This window comes from Mustela erminea, chromosome 9, assembly GCF_009829155.1.
Source record: "Mustela erminea isolate mMusErm1 chromosome 9, mMusErm1.Pri, whole genome shotgun sequence".
In the NCBI taxonomy this organism is placed as follows: Eukaryota; Metazoa; Chordata; class Mammalia; order Carnivora; family Mustelidae; genus Mustela; species Mustela erminea.
Window position 1 is genome coordinate 51,430,665 of NC_045622.1, and position 24,990 is coordinate 51,455,654.

A 24,990-nucleotide genomic window follows, 5' to 3' on the forward strand; every position below is an offset into this window, starting at 1 on the left:
GGAAGAGCTGTCTCCCAAAAACATGCTCACCAGAGAGGAAAATGAGCCAGGCAGGGTGCTCTCGACGGCGTGCCAAACTGTGGGGGAAGCGTTCAGTATTTCTTCTCAGACACAGGAATTACTTGAATGCAGACAATTCTGAAATCCCATCAGCTCTGACTCCCACCTACTCACAAAGGAAACGAGTCCTTGGAATTAGCGGTCTCAGGCTGGGAGGAAACTCAGTTCTGCATCCTTAGCAGAATTAGAAGCTATAGGGTATGCTCTTTTCTACCTAGAATACATAAGAATTGTGGTATCTTGGGAGCCCCCAAATCAGATAAGAATGTGAAAGTAATTCTCTTCCATCCTAATGCCTTGTGAATTTGGCTTCTGTCTTTGAACTTTGAACCACAATGTGGTGGTTTGTGTGTGTCTACATTTTCAAGGTAAAAGTCTGGGGCACATTCCTCCATAAAGGAATCAAATGCAAACTCTTTCCCATGCTAATGACAGAATACTAGTGGTGCTTTTATTGAGAGCATGCATTTCAACTTTTTTTTTGGTTGGCATATTTTTAATTAAAATAACATTTAATGGTTTGAAGCTAAAAACCTGATGTTTCTGCCTAGGAGTTTGTAAAGGAATGATAACATATGGAGAAGTTTAACATTTAAATTGAATTTTATTATTTAAAACAGTAAAATATTTTATGACTACAACAATGCCCTGCCAAGCTCCATTTCAGCATCAAATGTGCTTTGTAAGGAATCTTACAAAGCTAGGGGAAAAAAAATACATTTTAATTTCTTATTCCCCAAATGCTTTTTATAAAAAAAAGTTCCCACAAACGTGTTTTCTTTACAAATGGATTCTTGTGCTCTAAAGTGTCCCTTCGAACATCTCTAACAAAACAATAAATCTGGATACCCAGGGGGTGCTTCCTTATGACAAATAAGATGTAGTCTGCTGGCTTGAGTTTGGCTTGTCGATGTCCTAAGGGTGGTCTTCTAACATCCTAGTCACCTCCTTCTGTCCCCTCCCAATTCCTCAGAAGCCTGATGTCTGGCAGGAAGTGGGGTTTATAGTTTTCACATGTGAGTGTGCTTAATTACTAAATAGAGGAAGTTTGATAAGTCGCCTTCCTTCCTGGTATTTCAGGGGCCCCCCCCCCCCCAGAAAGCTGTCACTCTCCTGACTGGTGACAGAAATGGGCAAGGGACTGTATATCTGATTCCATCCCCTGCAATCTGCAGGATCAGGGACCCGGGTTGAATTTCCAAGGATGTCATAGGCTTTGTGCCTGAACTTGAGAAATTCCCAAAGCTTTAAAACTTCTCCCTCCCCCAATTTTAGCACAAAAATGATATTCGAAGACCTCCATGCAAGGCTCAGAAGCATTTTTCAGAAATATTCCCTCCCTTCAGAAGTACCCTCCCTTTTTCATCTTCCCCAACTCTACTCCTGCTCCTTTTGCTCCCAACATAAATCCTCATCTACATGTCTTAACCTCAAAATTTGGCTTCCAATTAGACATAAACATGTAAACTTGTAAAATACTTCTTCAACTTCCCACTGCTTCCCACTGCTAGGGGAACCATTCTGAATGGGAAATTTAATAACAACACCTTGCTTGCACTATCCTTCCTGTTTTAGCATTCATGCTTTTACACCACACACACACACACACATACACACACACTCAAAAGTTATTTTTCTGTGACCGCAAATGATTATTTTGGGGATCAAAATATATCTTAACAAGCTGTGGAATTATGCAGTATACAGATGGCCCTTGGGGAGGACCCATACTGCTTTGGAAGAATGCATATTTTTAGCAGAACAATTTGAGCATCACTGGGAAAAAAAAAAAAAGGTTCTGGACGTTCTTACTCCTCCTTGAGGAGTGGGGGTGGGGGCTGGCAGTGGAATGTCATGGAGAGAAGCGCAGAAGGCACAGGACAGTCTTGCGATTCAGGGGCTCTGACCCCGAGTGTCACTTGTGGCTAACTGTGCTGTCTTTGTCTTCCCTTCCCTGTGTCTTGGTAGGAAAGCCCAGTAGTTTCTTTCCAGAGGACAGTTTTATAGACTCTGGAGAAATCGACGTGGGGAGACGGGCTTCCCAGAAGATTCCTCCTGGCACTTTCTGGAGATCTCAGGTGTTCATAGACCATCCTGTGCATCTGAAATTCAATGTGTCTCTGGGAAAGGCAGCTCTGGTTGGCATTTATGGCAGAAAAGGCCTTCCTCCTTCACATACACAGGTAATCAGAACGCCACATCTCCTGCTCACCTTGGGCTCCTGTTCCGCCTCTTAACCTCAAGTCAGGAAGCCTAGTACTTACACCTGGAGCCTTGTGCCTGAGGGGCATTTCGTGTATTTGATATCCCATTCCTCCATTTCCCTCTCTAAGACCCTAACTTTCTGATGAGTAGGGCTCTATCCCTGGTTTTTTTTTTTTTTTTTTAAGAAAAGGGAATTTTGGGAAATACTCCAATAGCCTTTCTACTGTTACACAGTCACCTATGTTAAACAATCCAAGAAATGTAACCTGAAGAGAAAAGCAGGCAGACTTGTGTTTGAATCCTCTCATTATCAGCAACGAAGCCTCCAGCCAGGGACTCATCCACTCAGCAAGTTTCTCATCTCTCCAGTGGCAACACCAATATCCACTTTACAGGGCTGTTGTGAAGAATCTAGAAGGACATATATAAGGCAGCCAGTGCAGGATCTGGCTCAGAGGACATGCTACTTCCCTAGTCTCTTACATCCCTTCTGTCCTTTGGGGGTTCACAGTTACCCTGACCCACGCACACCAGAAATACCTGACGACTCATCCAGGATGATTTCCCAATTACCAGTTATGAGGGGTAAAGGACAGGCTTGGTAAGGTAAGGTAAGGTCCTCCCAGCTCTGGGATTGGAGTAACATAAATCAGAGGCATCTATCAGATACCCCCAGGCCACATGCAGGCTTCGTAGCCCCAGTCGTTATGAAAGATTTCTAGGTAAAAGCTACATAAATGTATTTGCTGATGGTAGAATCACAGGAAAATAAAGCTGTGGCCCCTGATTTCTTTGTAGAAGAGCAGTCCTAGTCCTGGACTTCATTTATATGTGAAATAAAATAGATATCTTGGTTTTTTAAAAAACCAATAGGTTTTTTAGGTAGGTAGATAGATATCTTGTTTTTTATTTTTTGTTTTTTGTTTTTTTAAAGATAGATAGGAAGGTGGATAGATGGATAGATAGGTAGGAGACATAATTGCTCAGTTTGCTTGCTGGTAGACCAGTAGGACTTAACCACCTGCCTGTTGTTAACACCATATGAGTGAGTTCTCTTGGGTCTCACGCTAGCAGGTTCTGGTCAGTCAGCACTGTATCTGACACAGCATGCAATTATTGATAGAATTTTGAGCTAATCCAGTTTAAGTCCCCTGAAACTGATTGCTGAAACTGGAGCATTTAGAACGGATCCTTGATATCAGGAAGATGGATACAAATCACATTTTCATTTGCACTTGATTGACATTTAAGGCACATCCAGTGTTCCAGTCTGGGTCCTTGAGCCCTGGGATTCCCGCCATCCCTTGCAGAGTTGGGGTGCAGTCATTAAATGGCCAGGTTTCCGATCATGACGTGCCCACCATTGGAAAAGCATGTTCATCTTGGTACAGACTCAGCCAGATGAAGACTGCCCACATATACACCAAATTAAAGAAAAATGAGACTAAAAACTCATTCACTATAATTATGCTGCACTCACAGGGAATCTAGAGGCTATTACCATGTAAAACGAGGGTCTGGGAAGGAGTCAAAGTTGGTTGATCAACCTGCATGTGGCTTTAGCCTTCTTGCCTGCTCCAGGTTGGGTTTCTTTTGTGCTCCCCAGGAGAAGTGTGAAGAAGGAATCTAGCACATGGTGAAGCAGACACATGCTAATTGTGCCCACTTTGTACTTCAGTTTGACTTTGTAGAGCTCCTGGATGGAAGAAGGCTCCTGACGCAAGAGGCACGTAGCCTGGAGGGACCCCAGCGCCAATCTCGGGGAGTCGTCCCCCCATCTAGTCACGAGACTGGCTTCATCCAGTATTTGGATTCTGGAATCTGGCACCTGGCTTTCTACAATGATGGGAAGGAGTCTGAAGTGGTTTCTTTTCTCACCACTGCTGTTGGTAAGGGAGACCTCCCCTGGGGTCTGTGGGATCTTGTCTCTTTGGGTGGAAGGACACTGGGGATTCTGTGGATTGGAGCCAACAAGGGAATGCATCTTGCCCACAATTGTCGATGCCACTTGGAGTCTGGCGTGAGTTCATCCTGACTGGGCTTGCTGGACGGGATGGAAGTGGGAATCAGGGAAATGAGGGAAGGAAGGAATGGCAGGAGGGGCTGGCAGGCTATTCTGGGCTGTTACCTACTGCTTTTCCTGTGTTAACTGTGGACCAGCTGCTACATTGAAACCAAGAGGTAGAACTGACAATGAAATCGGAACCCTGTCCGACCAGCCACATAGAGGCAACATCTCTTCTTGTCACTTCTCTCACACACCTGTATAGCTTCTTTGGCTCAGTGTATTGATTCGTGATTTGGGTTTTTGTTTTTCTTTTTTAATTTTTTTTTTAAGATTATGTTTATTCATTTGACAGACCCAGATCGCAAGCGGGCAGAGAGATAGGGGCAGAGAGAGAGAGGGGGAAGCAGGCTCCCTGCTGAGCAGAGAGCCTGATGCAGGGCTCAATCCCAGGACCCTGAGATTATGACCCAAGCCCAAGGCAGAGGCTTAACCCACTGAGCTACCCAGGCGCCCCCTGGGTTTTGATTTTGAGTATGTGTGGCTTTTTGTTTGTTTGTTTATTTTGCCTTTGGAGCTAACAGTCCCTGGCAGTTGAGAAAAGAAGATGAAGGCTCAGAGAGAGAATGAGAATGGCAGAGCACAGGTCTGGATGAACAATGTAATCAGCCAGACAGGTTGTGTTAAAAACAGTGACGTCTTGATCTCTGACACAGAGAGCAAGCTCTGATGTTTGCGATAGGGCTTAACACCTTCTCTGTCCCTTGTCATGGAAGAGGGCTACAGCCCTCAGTTCAGAGTGAGCCCCTAGGCCACTCCACAAGCCTACCAGTGTCTGGGGAGCGCAGCATCTTGTTCTAAGGAATTACCCGCACATCCCATAGACTCTGTCTCCTCCTTAGATGGCCATAGGACACAGTAGTCTCAGTGGTTCATTTATTCTGAGTTTGTATTGGAAGCATTATGACATAGCCTGAAGACAAAATCCCCTGCAGGAAAATAAAACTTACAGAAAATAAAACTCCACTAGCCAGAATGCTTGGAAATAGGGTTTCTGCTTAATGAAAAGCTTTATGTGGTATAGAGTTCACCTCCAAACCCTGTCTCAATCCTTGACTGGGAGCCTCTGGGACATGGAAAACGGAGTTGAATAAAAACTTCTGAATCTGGTCCTTGGATCCCTAAAACTCCCACAAAACCCTGCCTTCTTCTAAACAGCAGTCATCATGGTCAGGCCATTTCCCTCTCATTTGCCATTTTGCCATTAGTGTCCAGGCAGAGACCACCTTCCCGTTAAATGCGAGCATGGTTTATACCCTTCTGCTATCCCTGCAGGCTCCGTGGTCTCCCCTCTTGGCAAAATGAGGCCAGTGGAGGGCCGTCCGGCTACGTCAGCTCCCAGAGAGGAGAGAGCGCTTTGTGCCGTCCCTGACTGGGAGGCGTCTGCCCTCGCTGCTGCTCTCTGAGGGCCTTGAGGGCGAGGGGCGAGGACGTCAATGTAATCTGTGCCCCCAGCCGGGACCCTGACATGCAGGGTGACTCAGTGGGTAAAGCCATGAGCCAGAGCATGGCGCTCCCTCTGCTCGGCCCCCTGCTGGTTCCTTCCTGGGGAGCTAGAAGCTCTGGGTGCAGCCCCAACCCGTACTGGGCAGCCACTCGTGGTCCTCACCAGCAGTGAGGCTGTCACTCTGTTGGGTTTGCCAGGCTCCAGACCCAGTTTCTTTGCTCTTTCTGGACGCAGTGGCTTCGTTTTAACAGCATGGACTATCGAGTTGTTAGCGGTGCCTGAGTGAAGCTTCGTGGTCTCACAGCCTGACTTCACTGAGGCATGGCTCGCAATCATGCTTGCTCAGAACCGAGCTGTCTTCCAACCAGAAGTCTTTATTTTTAATAACTGAGCATAAATATAAAAAGATATTAATATAACCCCCCCGGGAAAGCTACTTGTAATGAGGTTATGCCTCTCAAAGAAGGTACCTAAAACATAGGTATAGTTAGCTACCTTTGCCAACTCGTGGCTTGTCAGAGCTTGCTAACCTGTTTTGCCATAATTAAGGTGATAGTCTTGCTTTTCCCTCTGGTTCTCCCATTCTTAGCTTAACGATAAAATCAGACTTTACCTCCCTTAACCCTATAGTATCTTTTAGAGCAGAGAGGCTATCCTGTGCTTTTGGGGGCTTCGTGAACCACTTGGTGTTTCGTGAAAATACAGGTCCTTCTTCAGCAGCTGGGTCATTAGGTTCCACACATCTGACCAGCACCCAGACGCAATGCTGCTCATCTGTGGACTGCATTTTGAGTAGTAAGGGGTATGGTGTCTTAAGAATGGCCTCGGACATTGCTGTATAAAGCGTCACCCAGGAAGCCGGTCTAAAATTTAGATTCCTGGGCCCTGTCCCCAGGAGTTATGACCCGCCAAGCCTTAGGTAGAGCCCAGACAATCCTGATTCCAGTGGTCTGTCAACTAAGCTCTGAAAACAAGTGCCTCATGAGCACTGCTTTCTCTTCCTTCCTCCCCTAACCGCCCCACTGTAACTCTGTGACCACAGTCATCAGGTCACCTCTCTGAGGCCCATTTCTCTTATATGGAAAATGAAATAATAATAGTCCTCTGCAATCCCTGTTGTGAAGATTAGAGTAGGTACAAAATACCTAGCACAGGCTTTGGCCCTGTGAGCACCCAGCCAGTGGAAGTTGCCAATAACCTCTTCTGCCGTCCTGCTCCCCCCACCTTTCTCTTGCTGCCTTTTGGACTTGACTGTCTTCCTTCAAGCTACAGTGATTGTTTAATGAATACCTTTTTTTTTCTTTAATACAAAAACAGACGGATTCTGATGTTGCTATTAATCCCTCTCTCCCCAAGAGTCCATGGCAGCTGAGTCTCAGCTGTCTGTGATTGTTACCTGTGAGCTGTGAGTTGTAATTTGTCTTGGCAGGTTAATTAAAAGTTTGGGTCTTGTTTTAGTGAACTCATTATGGTCCCCTTATACAGCTGTAGGTCTCAGGTTTGCTTAACACAGAGACTGGAATATAACCCTCCCTTCATTACATGTTGAAACGCAGATCTAGAATTTAAGAAGATCTGAGATGTCAGAATCCAGGGTATTTATGTCTGTTTGTAATTAAGTAACAGGAGAAATAATTGCATTTAATTTAACAAATGGGTGTACATTTTTGCTTTTCCCTCCATTTAATGCAATCCAGCTGATGATTTTAAATTAAATGAGTTTATCTTCTGCCTTGAAAAAAATCTAAAAGCACTTTAATAACTGTATACATAAAGATATACACACAGAAACCTGATGTTGACTGAGCTCCCTCTGAACTGGATGCATTTACATTTACACACACACACACACACACACACACTCTCTCTCTTTCTCTCTCTCTCTCTCTCTGAAACTGAGTAAGTTTTAGAATAAAAGAGAGCAGCTGTTTTTACAAAGAACAGTTTTTCCCTCTTATGTAGAGATCCAGAATTTGAAGATAATGTTGTTTCTGGTCCTGGGTCCCCTGGGGGCAGGTAGCCTTGCTGACCCCAAGTATTGAATGAAGTAGGCAGATATATACGGGCAACTAAAATATAATTCAGTGGTGCCGTTTACAAAGGGCATTAAATATATTCTTTAAGCCTCTAGATAACTCAGTGAGGTGATTATTCTTATTTTTATGATCACCCTCTATTGCAGAAGAGGAAATTAAGGTTCAGGGATGGCCAGAGAAAAGCTGGGACTTGAATTTATATCTGACAGTCTCCAAAGCTTGGGCTCGTCCTTCTTGAGCAATCTGCCTCCTTCCCAGGATCAGGTTTCTGGTTCGAGTGTGATACTTCTCTTTCCTACCTGTTTATTCACTCAGCACATACTCTGAGCGTGCCTACTGTGTGTTAGGGGGCCACGCTTAGCCCTTTCCTGTTAATCATCCCAGGAACCGTAGACACTACATGTGGTGAGCTCAACTTTACAGATGAAGAAAATGTGGCTCAGAGAGTTTAATTGGCTTGCCCAAAGTCTCACAGTTATTAGGAAGGCCAGGGCTAGGATGGCAACTTGCTCTCCCAACCCTGTATTTCCCCAGTCTTCCCTACAGTAGCTTACTATTTGCTGTGACACTATTAAATATTTTATTTCTATTTGTATTATATGGAATTTAATTTCCCTTTTATTAACTTGCTTCCTATATAACTAAGCATCTTACTTTAACCCAGGAAGTTTCCTCGCGAAGTCATTAAAAAGACCATAGGAGGAAAAAACAAAGCTTACAGCATCTAAAACTTCAAAAATAAAAATATCTCCAGATGCATTGCTTGCAAACCCCCGACCTGACAAATCAGTGTTGGAGTGTTTGGGGTCTCCAGAGAGCATCTTATCTTTTAGTTCTGGTTGATGCTAGAGCAGAAGAGGACAGATCAACCTGACATGGTGGCAGTGATGAGCCAAGTTGGAAAATACCAGAGATGCCCCACGGTGAATTTAGAAAAGAAATGAGAGTCATTGTTAGAAAACATAGACCCAACAGTTTTTGTGAGAAACATGCCCTGGTCTTCCTGGTCTAGGACATCTGTACTAATGAAAGAGAAGAATCCTATTCTTCTCTTGGGCCACTGGCTGTTGCAAATGGACCCATGTCCAAGGACTAGAAGCAGATTTCGTCCCTCTCTCCCCCATTCCCTTCTTCCTTCCTTTCTTCAGTAAACAGTACATTCCTGCTTTTTCCCCAGTTGGAGATACAGAGAAGGTAGGACGCGGTTTCTGGCAAGGGTGGCTCGTGATCTGATGAAGCACTGAAACAGGAAGTGTCTCTAATCCATGGAAAGGAGAAAAGAAAGGTCCATTCTGGAATCACCGGTCAAAGTGCCACAAGGGTTGGAGGAAGGCATGGGCATGTCCAACTTGATGGGTCAGGAAGGGCTCCCGGATGAAGCGGCATTTGATGGGATCCTAAAAGATGGATGAGATTGACACACTGGGCCAGGGATGGGGATGGGCACTGATGAGTTCATTCCACGTGATGAGTTCATTTGTATGAATGATGAGTTCATTCACACAAACAGTGTGAGCAAAGGGAGGTAGGCAAAAACTGGAAGCTGGCTATAAAGAGCCAGAAGTTCTGTTTGACCAGAACGCAGGATGCCCTGGCAGGGAGGAGGGAGTTGTTGGGGACAAGCTTGCACGCCTCCCTAAGGCAGAGTTCATTCTGTAGGTATTGGGTGCCACTGCAGGCTTTTGAGCAAGGGAACAAAATGATTAGAGCCAGAAGGTTTATCTTATGGATCCCAGAACAAGAGCTCATTAATTTATGTAACGAGAGGAAGTTGCTGGGATTGAGCTTTGTGATTTCCCGAGAAAAAAGAAGGGAGGGAAAGGAGGAGGCAGGAAGCACAGGAGGTCTGGGTCCAGTCTGCTGGTGGCGTTCTTATTTGCTGTGCCTGCACCCCATTCCTGTTTCTCTCTAGATGTGCACAGATGCTTTCCCATGAGCTTCTGTCTATCCTCCAAGAGTAGTCAAAACTGGGTCCTTGATGATCTTCCAAAGACCCGCGGACTGTACCATTTCCATATTTCCTTTGCTCTGATCAGATAAGGCTGCAGTGCATTTGCAAGCATCTAGAGCAAAAAAGCCCCGGCACCCTATAATTCTTCCTTGTGTAAAAATCTGCACAATTTCAAAGAAAAGACTAAGAAAAGTGATTGCAGAATGATTTTCAGTTTTTAATAAGCTCTGCCCCCACATTCCCATATTCCCTTCCTCTGAATTATGAGATATGATATGGCGGTAAAGTATCGAGGTCTCTCAGTAATCAGCTAACCTTCTTGTAAACGACATTGGCAGCACTTTGTGAAATTTCCACTGGAAACACATCTTTGGAAAAGTGCCTTATGAGTTCACCTCTCCCTGATAGCAGTGATTTATTCAGAACAGTCTGGTATAAGTGAAATGAAACCAGAGGCCAAGGGAGAACTTGGGCTGTCATGTTGGGGACAGACCATGGCAAAAATCCGTTTTCATGGCAGAGAGCTAGGAATATCAGAGTGCTATAGCTGCAGACTGGGGACTGAGCTGACTCCGCTCAGTGCAGACAGGAGGACAGGGTTCCCCTCTGCCCCCTCCACCCCTTCCACTCCCCCCAGGATCCCCCTTGGACTGCTGAACCTTCTGGGACCGGGACCTGGGACTTCAAGGGCAGGAAAGAAGGAAAGATAGCTCAAGGACACTGTAGGTACCAAACAGTCTCTAGGAAAATGGTTAGAAATGTGTTTCATGTGCACATAACAACATCCCTGCTAGGATGGCCTTGCAGTAGGGTGCGATGTTATCAGGCATGCCCCATCTAGGGTGTCCATCCAGGGCCCGGGACTGCACCCACTGGTGGAATCGGGTACGCGGCTCTTCCCACCGCTCATGTCCTGCCGTCCTCAGATCCGGCTGCTCTTTTCATGCTTGCTCCCTTGCGGTCCCAAGGTGACTGCTGCAGCTCCATGACTCCTCTGCACATCAGGCTGGAGAAGAAGAAAGGACATGCTTGAGACAGTTTGAGATGGTCTTGAATTTAAATAGTCATCAAATACATATGTAAATATATAATGGCAAATGGTAAATACTCATTGTGGCAAAGAGAAGAAGGTGCTCCAGAGAAACAAACAGGAGACTTAGTTTAGATTGCTGGGGCAAGGGTAGGAGCAGGAGTTGTTTAGATGAAGGTCAGGGGAAAGAATTTACCAGCAGAGGCAAGAGCATGTGCAAAGGCCCTGGGATAAGCAAGAGCTGGAAGTGTTCAAGGAGCTTTAAGATGGTCACATTGTGGGGTGTGAGGATGGATGAGAGAGTTTAACGGCTCCTGGGATGGGGATTTCTGATTGCATGTGAAGAGTTCTGTTTTTTAAATTTATCCTAGGGGTAACAGGAAGCCACTGTGAGACTTTGAGCTAGAGTGACCTAATTTGATTTACGTATTTCAAAGTTTCTCAAGCTTTGGAGCTGCAACTCCAGGGAGGAAGCTGTAACAGGAGTCTGGGCAGGGACTCAGGCTGACCTGAGAATAAAAACGAACACATTTGATCTCTGTACTGATGTTTGGAGATTATTGGCAAACCCCAGGTATTAAGATGATATTAAGGAAGGACTGAGGAATGGTCCGTTTCAAGGGCCAGCGAAGCCATGCCACTGGCAAATGTGCCTGTGAAGGTCAGAGAGCTGCAGGGAGGGGACCAGAAGAATGTGCCAGCAAGAAGTTCAACATGCAGAGTCTAGATATTTTAGGACCCCTGCCCCCATTACAGCCTTTTAGCCATCTTCCTCAATCCATAGCCAGAGCTTGCATTCACTCTTGGTTGATGTTTCTGCCACTTTGGGATACAGAATGCCAAGAGCCTTTGCAAACTTTTTATTTTATTTTTTATTTTGAGAGAGAGAGTCACATACAAACAGAGGGGGAAGGACAGAGGGAGAGAGAGAGAGAATCCTAAGCAGGCTCCACGCTTAGCTGGAAGCCCAGCCCAGGGCTCAATCGCACACCCTGAGATCATGACCTGAGCCGAAACCAAGAGTCAGACGCTTAACCAACTGAGCCACCCGGGTGCCCCAAACTTTTTATTTACTTAAATCTTACTCTTAAAAATAAGCCAGCTGAGGCTCAGAGAAGTCACATGTCTTGTCCAGGGACACACAGCCACCAAGCCCCAGGGCCAGGATCAGAGTCCCAGTACTCTGTCGATCCAGTTCTGGTGGTTCTGTGCCAGGTACTGTACTGGGGATGTTATCCCTCAGTTCCCCAACAAGCTGAGGAGTTGGATTCTGTGTGTTCCCACACAGAATTATGAATACGGAAAGAATTATGGATACGGAAATGAGGTTCAGAGAACGAATGCTATTTGTCAAGATCTCACACATAGGAAATAGCAGAGTTGGGTTGGCAACCCAAAGCCTGTGCTTCCTCTGACATCTTAGTGACTGGGTGTCTAGTGTGTGACGACATCCCCTGTGTGCCTCCACACTCTCACAGTCAGACAGTCATCAAGACAGACAAGGGCTTAGAGGGGATGACATTCATACCTCCTAGACTCACGGTGCGCCTGCTGTCCGCAGCTGCAGGGCAGCCCCTGCCTTGGACTCCTGCCGAAGGAACCACTACTCATTCAGGTTGAGTTTCTGATAGAAGATACCTCGCTCTCAATGGTTTAGTGTTTGAGACAGTGATGGCTTTGTTTTTATAACTGAGAATGAATTTTTTATTCTCTGATAGCTCTTTTCTCTCACATTTGATAAAGGCAATTACTCAGCCCCGTCTTGCCAGCTGGCTTCTCTCAGGACAGAGCAGTGCCTTTACCAGGGCTCTCACATGGTGGTGTCTTTCCTCCTTGCCTTGGCAGTAGCACTGATACTCGGGACCTGACTGCATAGAGAGCCTCCAGTTCACTAGCACTCCTTTCCGAATAACCCTAACCAAGTCTGACCTTGGTGGGAGCTAGCTGAAATTATCACTTTGGCCAGAGTGGTGGTGTGGCCTGGAGAAAGGTCAAAGGCTTTGGAGTCAAAGGGAGTCCTGGGTTTGAATTCTGACAGCACTGTTTATAAGCTGTGGGACTTTGGCTGACTCTGAGCCTCACCCAACTCCCCTGCAGTTGGGAATTAAACCTACACTAGGGAGTCTGACTACGACATGAAAGCATGTAATTCATGGTACATCCTTAGCATGTTTTTAAGTGTCTCTTAATTATTCAACATTTCTTGAACATCTGCTTTGCTAAGTGGCAGAGATTCATCAGTGACTAAAATGGATGCCTTGCCCTCCGAGAGCCTGCAGTCAGCTTGGAGAACTGACCTTTCATACAGAACTCCAACGTAATGTGGTCTGCACCGAGAGAGAGAGGGCTGCTTAAGCTCCCCTGGGAGCAGAGATGAGGGCAGCTCCCTCCGCCAGGGAAGCAGGAGGAGGCTGGGAAGCATAAGGCACTTGCCGCGATGGATGTGCTAAGTGAGCTGGGAAGCAGTGTACAAGTCACAGGAATAGAGAGAAGGAGATGCTCCACAAAGAGGAGACATGGAGATAAGATGGTACCCGTCTCTGCTCAACCTCGAATATAACCACTGATGACTGTGCAAGAAGGAATCATTATTTGCACTGAGAGGGGAGGAAGCAGTCTGCACAGTGGCTCACCTGAGGACACGAAGCCAGGTCTTCCGAATCCGATCCCAGTGACTTCTCCTGGAGCTGGGTTGCCTGACACAGGACTCTGAACATGGCAGACCCTCGCCAGACGGACAGTGAGCCCCAGGTGAAAAGGTCAGAGATCACAGATGCTCCTTGCAGCCAAGATCCTTCTTCTGTGGACATGAACTTCTTGTGAGCAGTTCTGAAGGAAAGAAGGCCCAACTGACAATTCAGGGCACTGCTGGGCACTTGGTTGAGGAATGTTCTTTTTGTCCCAGGAAATTTGTGCTTTCCAGGGCTGCTGGATTCAGGAGGCAAAGTAACTCTCAAACCGGTTCAAGTCTTGCAGTTTTTCTGTGCCAGAACTGCTGCAGCTCAAAAATGGAAATTTGGGTTCGGTTCCAGAACATTCCAAGGCACTAAGTGTTACATATTCTTATAAACTGATCTTCCAGTTCCATAGGAAACTCCTCAAATGTCCCATTCTTCTAATTTCAGGTCTTGTCATTCTTTGTAAACTCACCCCTGCCTCTCTGAACTATTTGGCTAAATTAATAGTATTAATGGCCACTATTTACTCAGTACATACTGTATCTCAGTATATCTTAGATGTTTTACATGAACTTTTTCGGACACTTACAACAGGCATACAAAGTAGGCACTTTTCCCCAGAGGCCATGGAGCTCCGAGTGACTAAATGACTAGGGCTGAAGTCCTGTACCCAGTCAGTGAGGAGTTGGAATTCAAATCCATGTCTGTCTGACCCCAGCACCCACATGCTGCTCCTCATGCCTCTGTGTGAGAGTGCCTGGTGTGTCTACTGCAAGTGGCTAGAGGTCCTGAAGGGGATGCTTCCCAGAGAAGAGCCTAGAAAGTGAGCCTAGGGACAACCTGTAAGGCTTCGTAAACCAACCTAGAAGTCTGGCTTTGAAGGCAATGGGGAGCACAGAACAGTCTTCGAGCAAAGGTATAGCATGATTCAGGTCTTGGCTGGATCTCTTTGGCAGTGGTATATAAAAATGGGTTGGTTTCTCAGACAAAAATAAGGTGGCCAACTGAAAGACTTTTTTGGTAACCAGTAGGGTTAGATGAAGGAAGAGGACCTGATTTGGGGCAGCTTTTGCTGCTTTGTATAAAGGAGGGGATGCATTACAGGACATTATAGACTGGTTTTCTTGACCACTTGTATTTTACCTGTAAAGGGGAGTCAGAAAGTTTCAACCTTGGAGAATGGATACGTAAGGATAGCATTAATTAAATTAGGGAGTGAGGAGGGGACGTTGGCTTGTGAGGGGAAGGAAGTACAGAGGGTAAGTTCACATTAGATTTGAGCAGCTAATGGAATTTCTAAGTGGATGTTTGTTTTTGACACTTACCAATGGGCAGATGGATAAATAGGTGTTGACTTGGAGATAGCTGTGACCTGAAGACAGAAAGCCATCGGGGTGGGTATGGGAGGAGGCAGGTGGGACGGTAGAGTACTGAGAAGCAGGGAGCACAGACGGAACCCCAACATTCAAAGGGTAGGCCAGGGACATACAAAGGAAGTAGCCTTAGAGGAATGGTAGGGAGCTGCTGACAAAGAAGCTGTTGGAGTTGGCCATTAGCGGGTCATTGGCAACCTCAGCAGACAAGAGTTTCCGCCCCCTGTTGCAGGCGGAAGCAAGGTCACTAGGAGTTCAGAAGTGAGTGAGAGGTGTAGAGTAGAAGCAATTCCTTCTAGACAGAGCAGGGAAGGAGACAGATGGGAGTAACCTGAGGAGGAGGCAGGTTCATGGAAAGGTTTATACAAGGTGGGGGGAGCCTTGAACGTGTTGTCAGCTGTGGGCAAGGAGCCAGGGGGAAGATTGGGAGCCCAGGAGAGAGGGGAGATGATTAATGAAAGGAGGTGGGAGACTCAGAGTGGAGGGCAGATGCAAAAGGACCAACCCTGGGAAAGGAAGAAAGACCCCACTTCCTGTGGGGCAGGAGAGGGCAGTGAAGATGAGAAAAGACCAGGTTCAAGGGTGAGGGTAGAGGAAAGTAGAATACAGGGGAGAGTGCATGCTGACCCTCTAGGAATGGATTGCCTTACTGAGTAAGCCCTTCATGGCCTAAATAAACTGTATGTGTTGCGTCCCATGTAAGGCAGACTGAATCAGATCAATTATATTGTGTGCTGTGGCAGGAGAGACAGGGCTAACGTGACTTCATGGTTAGATCTGAAGCCAGGCAGCCTGTCTGGAATCCAGTCTCTGCCACTTATTAGCAGTGTGACCTGGGGCAAATCATTAACGTATCAGTGCCTCAGTGTCCTTATCTGAAAAATGATGACAATACTAGTATGCATTTCATGAGGGTAATTTTGAGGTAAAATGAATTAACTTTTGTTAAAGGCCACACACATTGCCGGGCACGCGGTAGATGCTACACAGTGTTTATTATTGTTATTAGCAATAATCGTCCCTGATGGTTTTCAGTTCTTGCCGGGTCCCAGGAGTGTGCTAAATGTAATACATACGTAACCTAACTTAAATTCTGTCCTAGTCCCAGGGAAGCAGGAGTTATTATTTCCTTTATCTAGATGAAGAAAAGAGATTCAGTCAGGTTACCCACTTGCCACAGTCCTGTAAGGAATAAGGGCAGAGCCAGGATTGGAGTCTACAGCAGTCTGACTCCAGAATCCATGCTGTTTCTACACTGGCTCTTACACGCTTTATCTGGGCTCCTCCCAGGTCAGGACCCCCTGCCCCCGGTTCCCCTCATTCCCCGTGTCCCATGGCAGCAGGTTCCCAGGACGGGTGCTTTCTCAGTCCCTGGCTTCTCGGGGCCAAAGAGTTTGTACCCAAGGGTCTGTTCTCAGGGAGAGAACTCCCTTATCTCTGCAGTGGAGCCCAGGTTTTAAAAGATTACAAATCTAGCTGAGGTTTGGGCTGGTTTCTTGCTGCTTAAACAGAGCAGAGGACCTTCTGTTGAAATGACAAGAGTATGAGTGTTATATGAAGGGTTATAAAAAGAATCGCAAGCCAGAAACCTCTGAACATCTGGTTTTCGTTTGAGTAGCTGCTAGTTCATGCCTTTATCTGAGCAGCTCTCATGTTTGGGGCTAATAGACGCACAGTTTGTTTCATTCCTGGTTCATATTACGCACCAGCCTGATTTTTTAAAATTTTATTTTCGTTCATGTCATAAGCCAAAGAGCTCATGCAGGAGAGCAAGGGATGGACTGTGTATCTCGGACAAGCAAGACAAAGCCCGGTGCACTAAGGCAGGAAGACTCGGGTGGTATTTTTCACAGATACAGTTTGCATTTTTCTCAAGCTTATATACGCAAGCTCTTCCGTGGAAACCTTTCATGTGGGAAATGGTTCCTAACAGCCTCACCTCTTTTTCAATGAGAGGAGAGGAAGGTGAAATCTGTTGAGCCACTTCAGGTGCCATGGTCTACCCTGAGCACAGTTTATTGACGTGAACTCATTTTAATTCTCATAACCAGCTTGTGCCGCCAGAGCTGGTCTCCCCATCTTCTGGGTGAGGCAGGGGATTGCATTCAAGGTCACACAGAAGCAGAGCTGAGATTAAAACCCAGGTCCACCTGATTCACAATTACTTTGCAAGTTTCCAACACTTTCTGAAGGCACTCTGCACTGTATGTCTTTTCTGCTCAATAAGTAATAAAAACACCTTTAGGGAGGACGCTAGGTCCTAACAGTCCTAAAAATGAAAGACAAAAATACATAGCATAACAAAGAACATTGACTTCTAGTCAAAATCCAGGGCTTCTGGGATAAATATAAAATAAGCTTCCTGGGGTGCTTGTGTGGCTCAGTGGGTTAAAGCCTCTGCTTTCTGCTCAGGTCATGATCCCAGGGTACTGGGATGGAGCCCTGCATCCTGCTCTCTGCTCAGCAGGGAGCCTGCTCCACCCACCCTCCCACCCCCACCGCTTCTCTGCCTCCTTATGATCTCTGTCAAACAAATAAAATCTTTAAATAAAATACGCTTTCTTTAAAATCACTAATAAAGAATAAGGAAGGGAATAGCCATTAGCCGTGTTCTAGAAGCTCTGGCCAACATAAGCCAGAAAACAGGAATAAGAGGTTGAGACAAAGCTGTCATTATTTGTGAAAGATATGTTTTTATTCCTAGAGAATCCAGAAATATTAATTGAAAAACTATATTCCTTAATAAGAATTCAGAACTTGCAACTGGGATACAAGATAGCTTTTCAAAAGTCAATAGATTTCCCATATACTTGCAATCACCAGGTATGAAATATAATAAAAAATGTCTCAGTCAAAAAAAAATCAATAAAAATTAAAATATCACTTAATGAGAACTCTATGTGACCTGTTTGACAAAAACTGTGAAATTTTATTGCGAGCCATAAAACAGGACAGGAATAATTAGGAAATATAGCATGTTCCTAGATGAGAAGGTGAAACACTCTAAATGTGTCAGTTTCTAGGTTTAACGGAGTGTCAAACCGAACCCTAAAGGAGATATAGGAGACGTGACTGAATGGTTTAAGGCTTCATCTGGAATAATAAACAGATGAAAGTAGGGAAGAAATTCCAAAAGAATAATGAAAGGACACTCATCTTTAAAGATACTAACAGACCATAAATCTAAAATAAAAGAGAATAGGAGTCAAACAGATTAAGGAATTAAAACTACCTACAAATATTACAAGGTGCATGAAAAACTTTAATATTTGAAAAAAATGAGGAATTGCAAGTTAATGGAGACAGAAAGGCTTAGTCGATAAATGTTGTTAGAATAACTTGGAAAAGCAGAGCTTAAAGCAGAGGTGGCAAAGTGGCATTCAGAGGGACAGATGTGGCTGAGAGACACAAGGAAGGCGTTTTGAGCCTTCAGTGTTGGCCTAATATGTAAAAAAAAAAAGGATGGTTTCCCATAAAGCCATATGTTTATGGCTTACCTTTAAAAATCGGAGACCGAAATTCCTGCAGGAACAAGTCCCTGCCCTCTCAAAAAGTCTGTAATTCACCACAGTCTACACCTTATCCGGTTTTCTCACACCTGACCTGCTTTGCTTCTTTAGCTTACCTGCATTGGCCCCGGGGAAAATTTGAGTTTTCACCCTCTGATTCAGACTTCACTTCATACCACATGCCCCAATAAATTCCAGATGGACTAAAGAGGTAAACATTTGAAAGCCAAACCAGAAGAGGGTAAAACCCAACGATTCAGTGAAGGAATCATGAAGGAAAAAAAAAAAAGGCTGGCAAATGTTTACATTAAATTATAAAACTTCCATATGTCTTCTAAGTCTTGTCAAAATAAGAAGGAAAATAGTAGACTGAGAAAATACTTGAAATAAATATGAGAGACCAAGGAAGGGTTAATATCTATATTATGTTTAAGTACATTATGCTGTGAAAAAAATTATGATCTCATAGATAAATGGCTAAAGCTCCCATATAGAAAAGTTTCCAAAAATACATAGTTTGCTGTAAACATACATGAAATATGTTTAACCTCATTAGTAATCTAAGAAGTGCAAATTAAAATAATTGGGTATTTTTTTTAACCTATAAATTAACCCCCTCTCCCAAGTTAAAATCCAACCCTGAATGGGTTGCAGTGAAATTACAGCCATATGTATTACTAGTTGCATTGTAAATCAGTGCAGCCCTTTGGGCAAACAAGTTGACATTTTATATTAAATCATAAAAATGTTCATATTTTCAATGTCCGAGAGTCTTTCTTAAAGAAGTAAGCTGATACTTAGGAAAAGCTACTTGCTTATCTCAGCATTTCTTACAATTGTGAAAAATTAGAAACAATCAGTGTCTAACAATAAGAAGACATATAAGCGAATTATGGAATATTCACTTCATGACTGCTACTCAGCCATTAAAAATTATCACCATGAAGTGTATGAAATGTGGGGAAATGCTTGTCATTTTCAGCCCCTGAAGGACACGAAAGTGATGTTTCCAGCACAAGCGCATCTATTAATAACAGTGTCATTTGCCTGATCTGATAGTCTGAGGCAGAACTGGAACTGGAACTCAAGGCTCCCAACTCCAAAACTATGTTGTTTCCATGAGTCCTTCCTGCAGACCTAAGGGATGTTTACAGGACGTCAGTCAGGGTTGTCTGTCAGGCCAGCCATTGGAGTCTGTGCTCTTCCCAGGGGAACCTAATGTAGTCCTCAGAGCATTAATGATAGGGGGTGTGAAAGGGACTTGTCAGCCTTACATCCTCTGAGAGCTGGGGTTTTCTGCACTTTCCTCCTCTTCCCATTTGGCACCAGTAATAAAGGGAGCAAATCTAGAGGCCAAGGAAGGATCTGAGTTGAACCAAAGTCCATAGCCAGTGTGGCAGGTGCTATGGGACATGTGTATTTCTTCAGCTCTCTGTGACACCTAGGTGCATATAAATATTTCCACTGTTTTTTGGTTTTGCTTTGTAAAGAATGCATTAAGTTAAAACCATTAACCATGAAAGCACACGGGGTACTTTCTAAGTCAGCTTTGCCTGAGGGGAAAGGCAAGACCCCAGGTGGTCCTTCCATCCTGAAAGCCTAGTGTTAGGGGAAAGCAGAAGCGGCTTAGTGGGATTTTTTTTCTTTCAGAAAGCAAGCCTATTTTAAAGAATTGTGAGCTTTGAAACCTGAGCCTGCCATTCTGTTTCCTGCATCCCCCATACCCAAAACGGACAAGAATTTTCTTTGTACCAGAGTTTGCCATAACAGTAATAATCCCTTTTGTTGTATAAGACTTTTAGCCTACTGAGCACATTGACATAGAGTTTTTTGCATTTTACGATGGTATTTGGATTATTGTCCCTATTTCGTGGAAGCAGCAGCTGAGGTTCAGAAGTTAGGGGTCTTTTCTGAAAAGCTCTTTTTCTGGTCCAGAATCACCCAGCAAGCATATGGGCAAGCCTGGGTTCCCGTCCCGTTCTGACCCGGCTAATCATTCATCCTTGCAAGCCCACGTTCATCCAGTCTGCGTCTCTTCTGCAGCGTCTCCCTGCCATGTCCTGTGCTGGGCTGTGATGACAGCTGAGGACATGTGTCTCAGGGCTGTGCCCTCGTGGATCTCTCAGACTGCCGGGAGAGGGACGTGGATGGGCAAGGTGACTAGGCTGAGTTATGAAGGAAAGGGGAGGAGTTTGGGGGAGCACTTAGCAAGGAAGCTAACTTGATTGGGGCAGGGAATGGGTGACATCTAAGCTGAGACCTGGGCAACTGGCCAGGGAGAGTGAGGTGAGTGGCATGTGGAGAGCAGGTAGGAGGATTTAAGACTGCTCCCCAAGGACCACTAGCATCTCATGCATAGAGAAGGAGCAGGGAGCATGAGGAGGAGTGGCTACGGTAGCAGAAATGCTAGAAAGTGCTTTTTTCTTTCTTTCTTTTTTTTTTAATCTGAGGCAAGAGAGAACTTCAAGAAGGAAGGACTGGAAAATCATCTCGAATGCTATTGACAGGAACTTGTGGTTGAAGGTGATATTATCTCCCTCCTGGGGTCCCACCCTAATGAGAGCTGTGATTTAAAACAAGGAACAAACCCACAAGGACAGAAAGAATGAGAGACAGTAGACATCAAGAGATGTCAGCCGACTTTTGGGAAACAGAAAGTGGGTTGAGTTAGCAGCATAGAGAAAGCTAAATACTGAGCCTCTGCTGATTAAGATGTCAGTGAGAGCAGACCCCCCCACAAAACCTCAGAAATGGGGGACCAGGTGCAGCAGAGGGCAACGGGAGGCCACAGAGCTGAAACGTGGAAGGGTTCAAGTCTCTGTGAGAGGTAAGCAGCCACAAATAGACCCTTTGGTCTTCTGGCCCCATCTCACACAGACAATCAAATTATCCATCAAGTGTAAGAGTAAAGATGATTACAGCCATAAAAGCTCCTAAAACCATACCTCCCATTCACCTTTTCTCAAGAAGCTCCTGGAAAATGCACTCCATCACAACCATGAAGTAGACCATCCTGAGGGGTCCAGGAAACAAGGGGTTCAGTAAATGAGAGAGGTGAAGAGAAGGCCCGGAATGATGGGTGTGTAGCGGGCCCGAAAACAAACAGACCAGACCGCGCAGCCGGGCAGGGGGCTCAGGAGGGAGATCCCCAGGCAGAAAGAAAAACCTTGAGCCAGACAGATTACCTGATATGTTCGACCATGTGGAAAATTCTGTTTCAGAGGAATTTTAGTTTTGTTGGATCGGAGAGGTAGAGTTATTTATTAATCAAAGCTTTTTATTAAAACATAGGAAATAGAAACAAAATGATGCTTTTCCATTAGATCACACCAGGTAGGAGTAGCTAACCGTAGTTAATAGATAACACCAAATGTAAGCAAAACAACAGCTGCTTAAGTACATTCTTCAGAAATGAGTAAATTCTAGAAGAAATAGCCAAAAGAGCTGAGACTAGTTTTCTGGGGTGGGGCAGGCCAGTGTGCATGCCGTTAGGGCAGAGGACAGCTATTTTCATCATAGGCTTTATAGTATTGTTTGACTTTTTAAACTATGTACATACAATACTTTGAATTAGAAAAAAAAGTTAATGTTAGAGAAGTCAAGGAGGAAAGAGTTGAAAAGTATACATTGGAGGTAGGAACTTCAGTGAGACCCCTGGTCCCTTCCACATCCCTTCACTTAGCCCAGTCCGTTGGGAAGACTCCTTTGCGAGTAAGTTCCATCTCCAGCATTTTACCCAAGGAAGTGTGCATTTAGTTCACCCCCATAAGAGAATCTGTTCTTTCTGCACCTTCCTTGTCCAGAGTGACCCAAGGTGGGGCTCCCGCGGTAACTGAAAGTTATAGATGGTTCCCTCACCCCCTCCATACAGTGTTATGGTTGGGAGGAGAAGTTTTGGAGCCTAAGTACCTGGGTTCAAGTTCCTGCACCTCCTCTTGTCAGCTGTGCAGCCTCGGGCAACCCTAGCCAAGAAAGCAAATGAGGCCCTGGGAGGGATAATTGGCCCAGACGTTGTTAGGAGGGAGAAAGGAGGGAACGAATGCAGAGCACGCTCCCTACTGAGCACACGATAGATATTAACATTATTGTTAGTCCAAATTCTGCTTTCGTGTTGGTTGCTTTCACAGATTACACGGTTGTCCAAATTTGGGTTTTACCTTTTGGCGCCCAACTCTGTTTACCCTGCTAAAAAAGCAGATCAATTAAAAACGTATATATTGGTTGTACTTTTTTTTTTTTTTAAAGATTTTATTTATTTATTTGAGAGAGATCACAAGCAGGCAGAGAGGCAGGCAGAGAAAGAGGAGGAAGCAGGCTCCCTGCTGAGCAGAGAGCCCGATGTGGGGCTCGATCCCAGGACTCCGTGTTCATGACCTGAGCCTAAGGCAGTGGCTTAACCCGCTGAGCCACCCAGGCGCCCCATTTTTTTTTTTTTTTTTTTTAGCAGAGCACTGTGCTGCTCCCTGGGAGAGACAGAGGCAGTCCTGTACAGGGTCCTTGCCCTCAAAGAGCTTCTCACAGCCCAAGAATTGGCACTGATAGCATGAGGGCGGGGGTTACCGTGTCATGTACTATGAACCGTCAAGGGGATTTTGAGAAGGCCAGCAAAGAGGGCAGGGTCACTGTAGCCCAGGGTGGGCCAGGAAGGCAGGGAGGATTTGGTTCAGAAGAAAGGAAGGGAGGAGCCAGGAAACAAAAGTCCAGGATGAGAAGCTACTGGAAGTGTAGGACCATGTTGACCTGACAGAGAATGAGAAGAGCCCATTCAGATCTTCTCAGATCAGCTTCTCTCCAGCTGTGAGACCCTGAAGAAGGTCATGAGCTGCAGAAGAGTTAAATGAGATCATGCAGCGCACCTGCATTCCACCTGACCTGCCGCAGACTCTCCCATGATCTTCTTTAGTTTGTACTTGGAGTCTGAATCTCAAAGCAGAAGCCTGTTGACTGGCTGAGGGTCTGAAAGAAGACGTTTTCTTGGGGAGGTTCATGGGGGGAGTCGGAGTACTCCACCTAAACCTGTGGTTCTAGCCAGCCTGGTTGCTACCAGTCTCAAAACCTTGTTTAGAAAGGAGGGCTGTTTGCAGTGACGGCACTTGGGGTCTCCAGTTCAAACTGGGGAAGTCTCTCTTGCCCCTCATTATGACAGCCGCCCGCAGACTGCCCTTCCCAGCCTCGGTTCCACTGCTCATTGTAGGTTTCCACCTGCTACTTCACCTGATTCTGAGAACACCTGCCTTTGACCGTGTTCCTCTTTCTAAATACCCCAACAGCCCTTTTCTGCCTGCTCCTGCCTGCGAGGCCCCCAGTGCTGAGCAGCAGTGCATTCCTGGGGGGACCCGAAGGGGTTGTTTCCCCTCGGGGCTTTCCATACGGATTCACTACAGGCTCTTAGGGTCTCATGACCCACCTTTTTGTCTCCCATATCAGACTGCTGCACCTTTGTCATATCTCAGCTGTTCACCAACTGCTCTTGGCCTGGCCATGAACTGAGAGCGGGGGCGGGGAGGTGGGGATACAGAGGGGCTTAGGCCCTTTGGCCCTCTGAGTGTTAATTGGCCTGGGGGTGGCAGGCCTAGAGATAACTAGTTTCCAGTAATAAGCTGTGCAGAAGACCTAGCAGTTCTTGCCTCTGTAATCGTGAGCAAGCCTGTTCCCTTCTCTGAGTCCCCGTTTCCTCCTCTGTAAACCAGGGACATCCCTGTTGTTGTTACTACCTTATTGAATGTCTGAATTTACTCCTTTGTTGTTAAAAACTTGTACCTGTGCTTCAAATCTAAGAAGCTTAGAAAGGAAGAGTGAGAGGTCAAGTATTCTAGAACATGCTTGACGTTCAGAGGATGCTTGTAAGTGCTCTCTGGCCCAGAGTCTTTCTCTTAATTTATCGTCCTAGCAGTTGAGTGTGAAGGTTGGGATTTCCCTGGGGTCTGGGGGGATGAGGGGTTCCACTCAGCCGTCATGAATTAAAGCCACTCTCCCAAAACCTTCCAAACCCTCAGATGCCCAGAGCAGCAGCCACCTGAGACCCAAGTGAATTGCAGAGAAGGTGGGCCTGCAGCCTCCAGAATGCGGCCGGCTGCCAGGAGTGGCCAGTGAAGGGAGGCAGGCTGGGTTGCTACCGGGGCTGACGTAGGCAGAGATGCTCTCTCTACAGTTGCGGCGCTTGGGACCTGTGGGTCTTTTACTCTAGCCCCCAGAGGGGGCAGAAGGCCTAGCAGAGGGAGTCTGTTCCCTGGGAAGGTTGATCATGCTTTTCCTGCTTTCTGCTACGTCCTTCAGAAGCCTCAAGACCCAGCAAGCCCAGCATCAGCCCCCCTCACCATGTAACCCTGAGTGGGGGCCGCTCCAGTGGCTTGCTGGAGACACCTGTGTATGTGCACATGTGCCTGCTCTGCCTTCCACTCCTGGGCCCACACTGGGCTCTAGCAAGGGATCAGGACCCGTCAGCAGAACAGTGCCCCCCCCCTTGTTGTGGGTACAGCCAGGGTTCTCAGGGTGAGCTGTAGCAGAGGGCAGAGGCCCAGGCTTGGCCAGTATGAAGAGGCTCGCAGGAAATGTCCCCAGGGCATCTAGCAGAGGCCAGACGCTTATAACTCATCGTTCACAGAAAGAGAGTGATGTTTATACCCCCATGCACTG

The 24,990-nt window shown here is 45.8% G+C and overlaps 1 protein-coding gene across 7 annotated transcripts in view; it reads left to right on the plus strand.

The window, feature by feature from the left end:
- Nucleotides 1–24,990, plus strand: part of TENM4 (teneurin transmembrane protein 4) — a 720,251-nt gene that overhangs the window by 535,111 nt on the left and 160,150 nt on the right. For all 7 annotated transcript variants that reach the window (XM_032357369.1, XM_032357368.1, XM_032357365.1 and 4 more), the window contains 2 exons: nucleotides 2,029–2,243; nucleotides 3,944–4,154. In XM_032357369.1, the coding sequence (XP_032213260.1) occupies nucleotides 2,029–2,243; nucleotides 3,944–4,154 (426 nt within the window). The remainder of the gene's footprint in view (nucleotides 1–2,028; nucleotides 2,244–3,943; nucleotides 4,155–24,990) is intronic.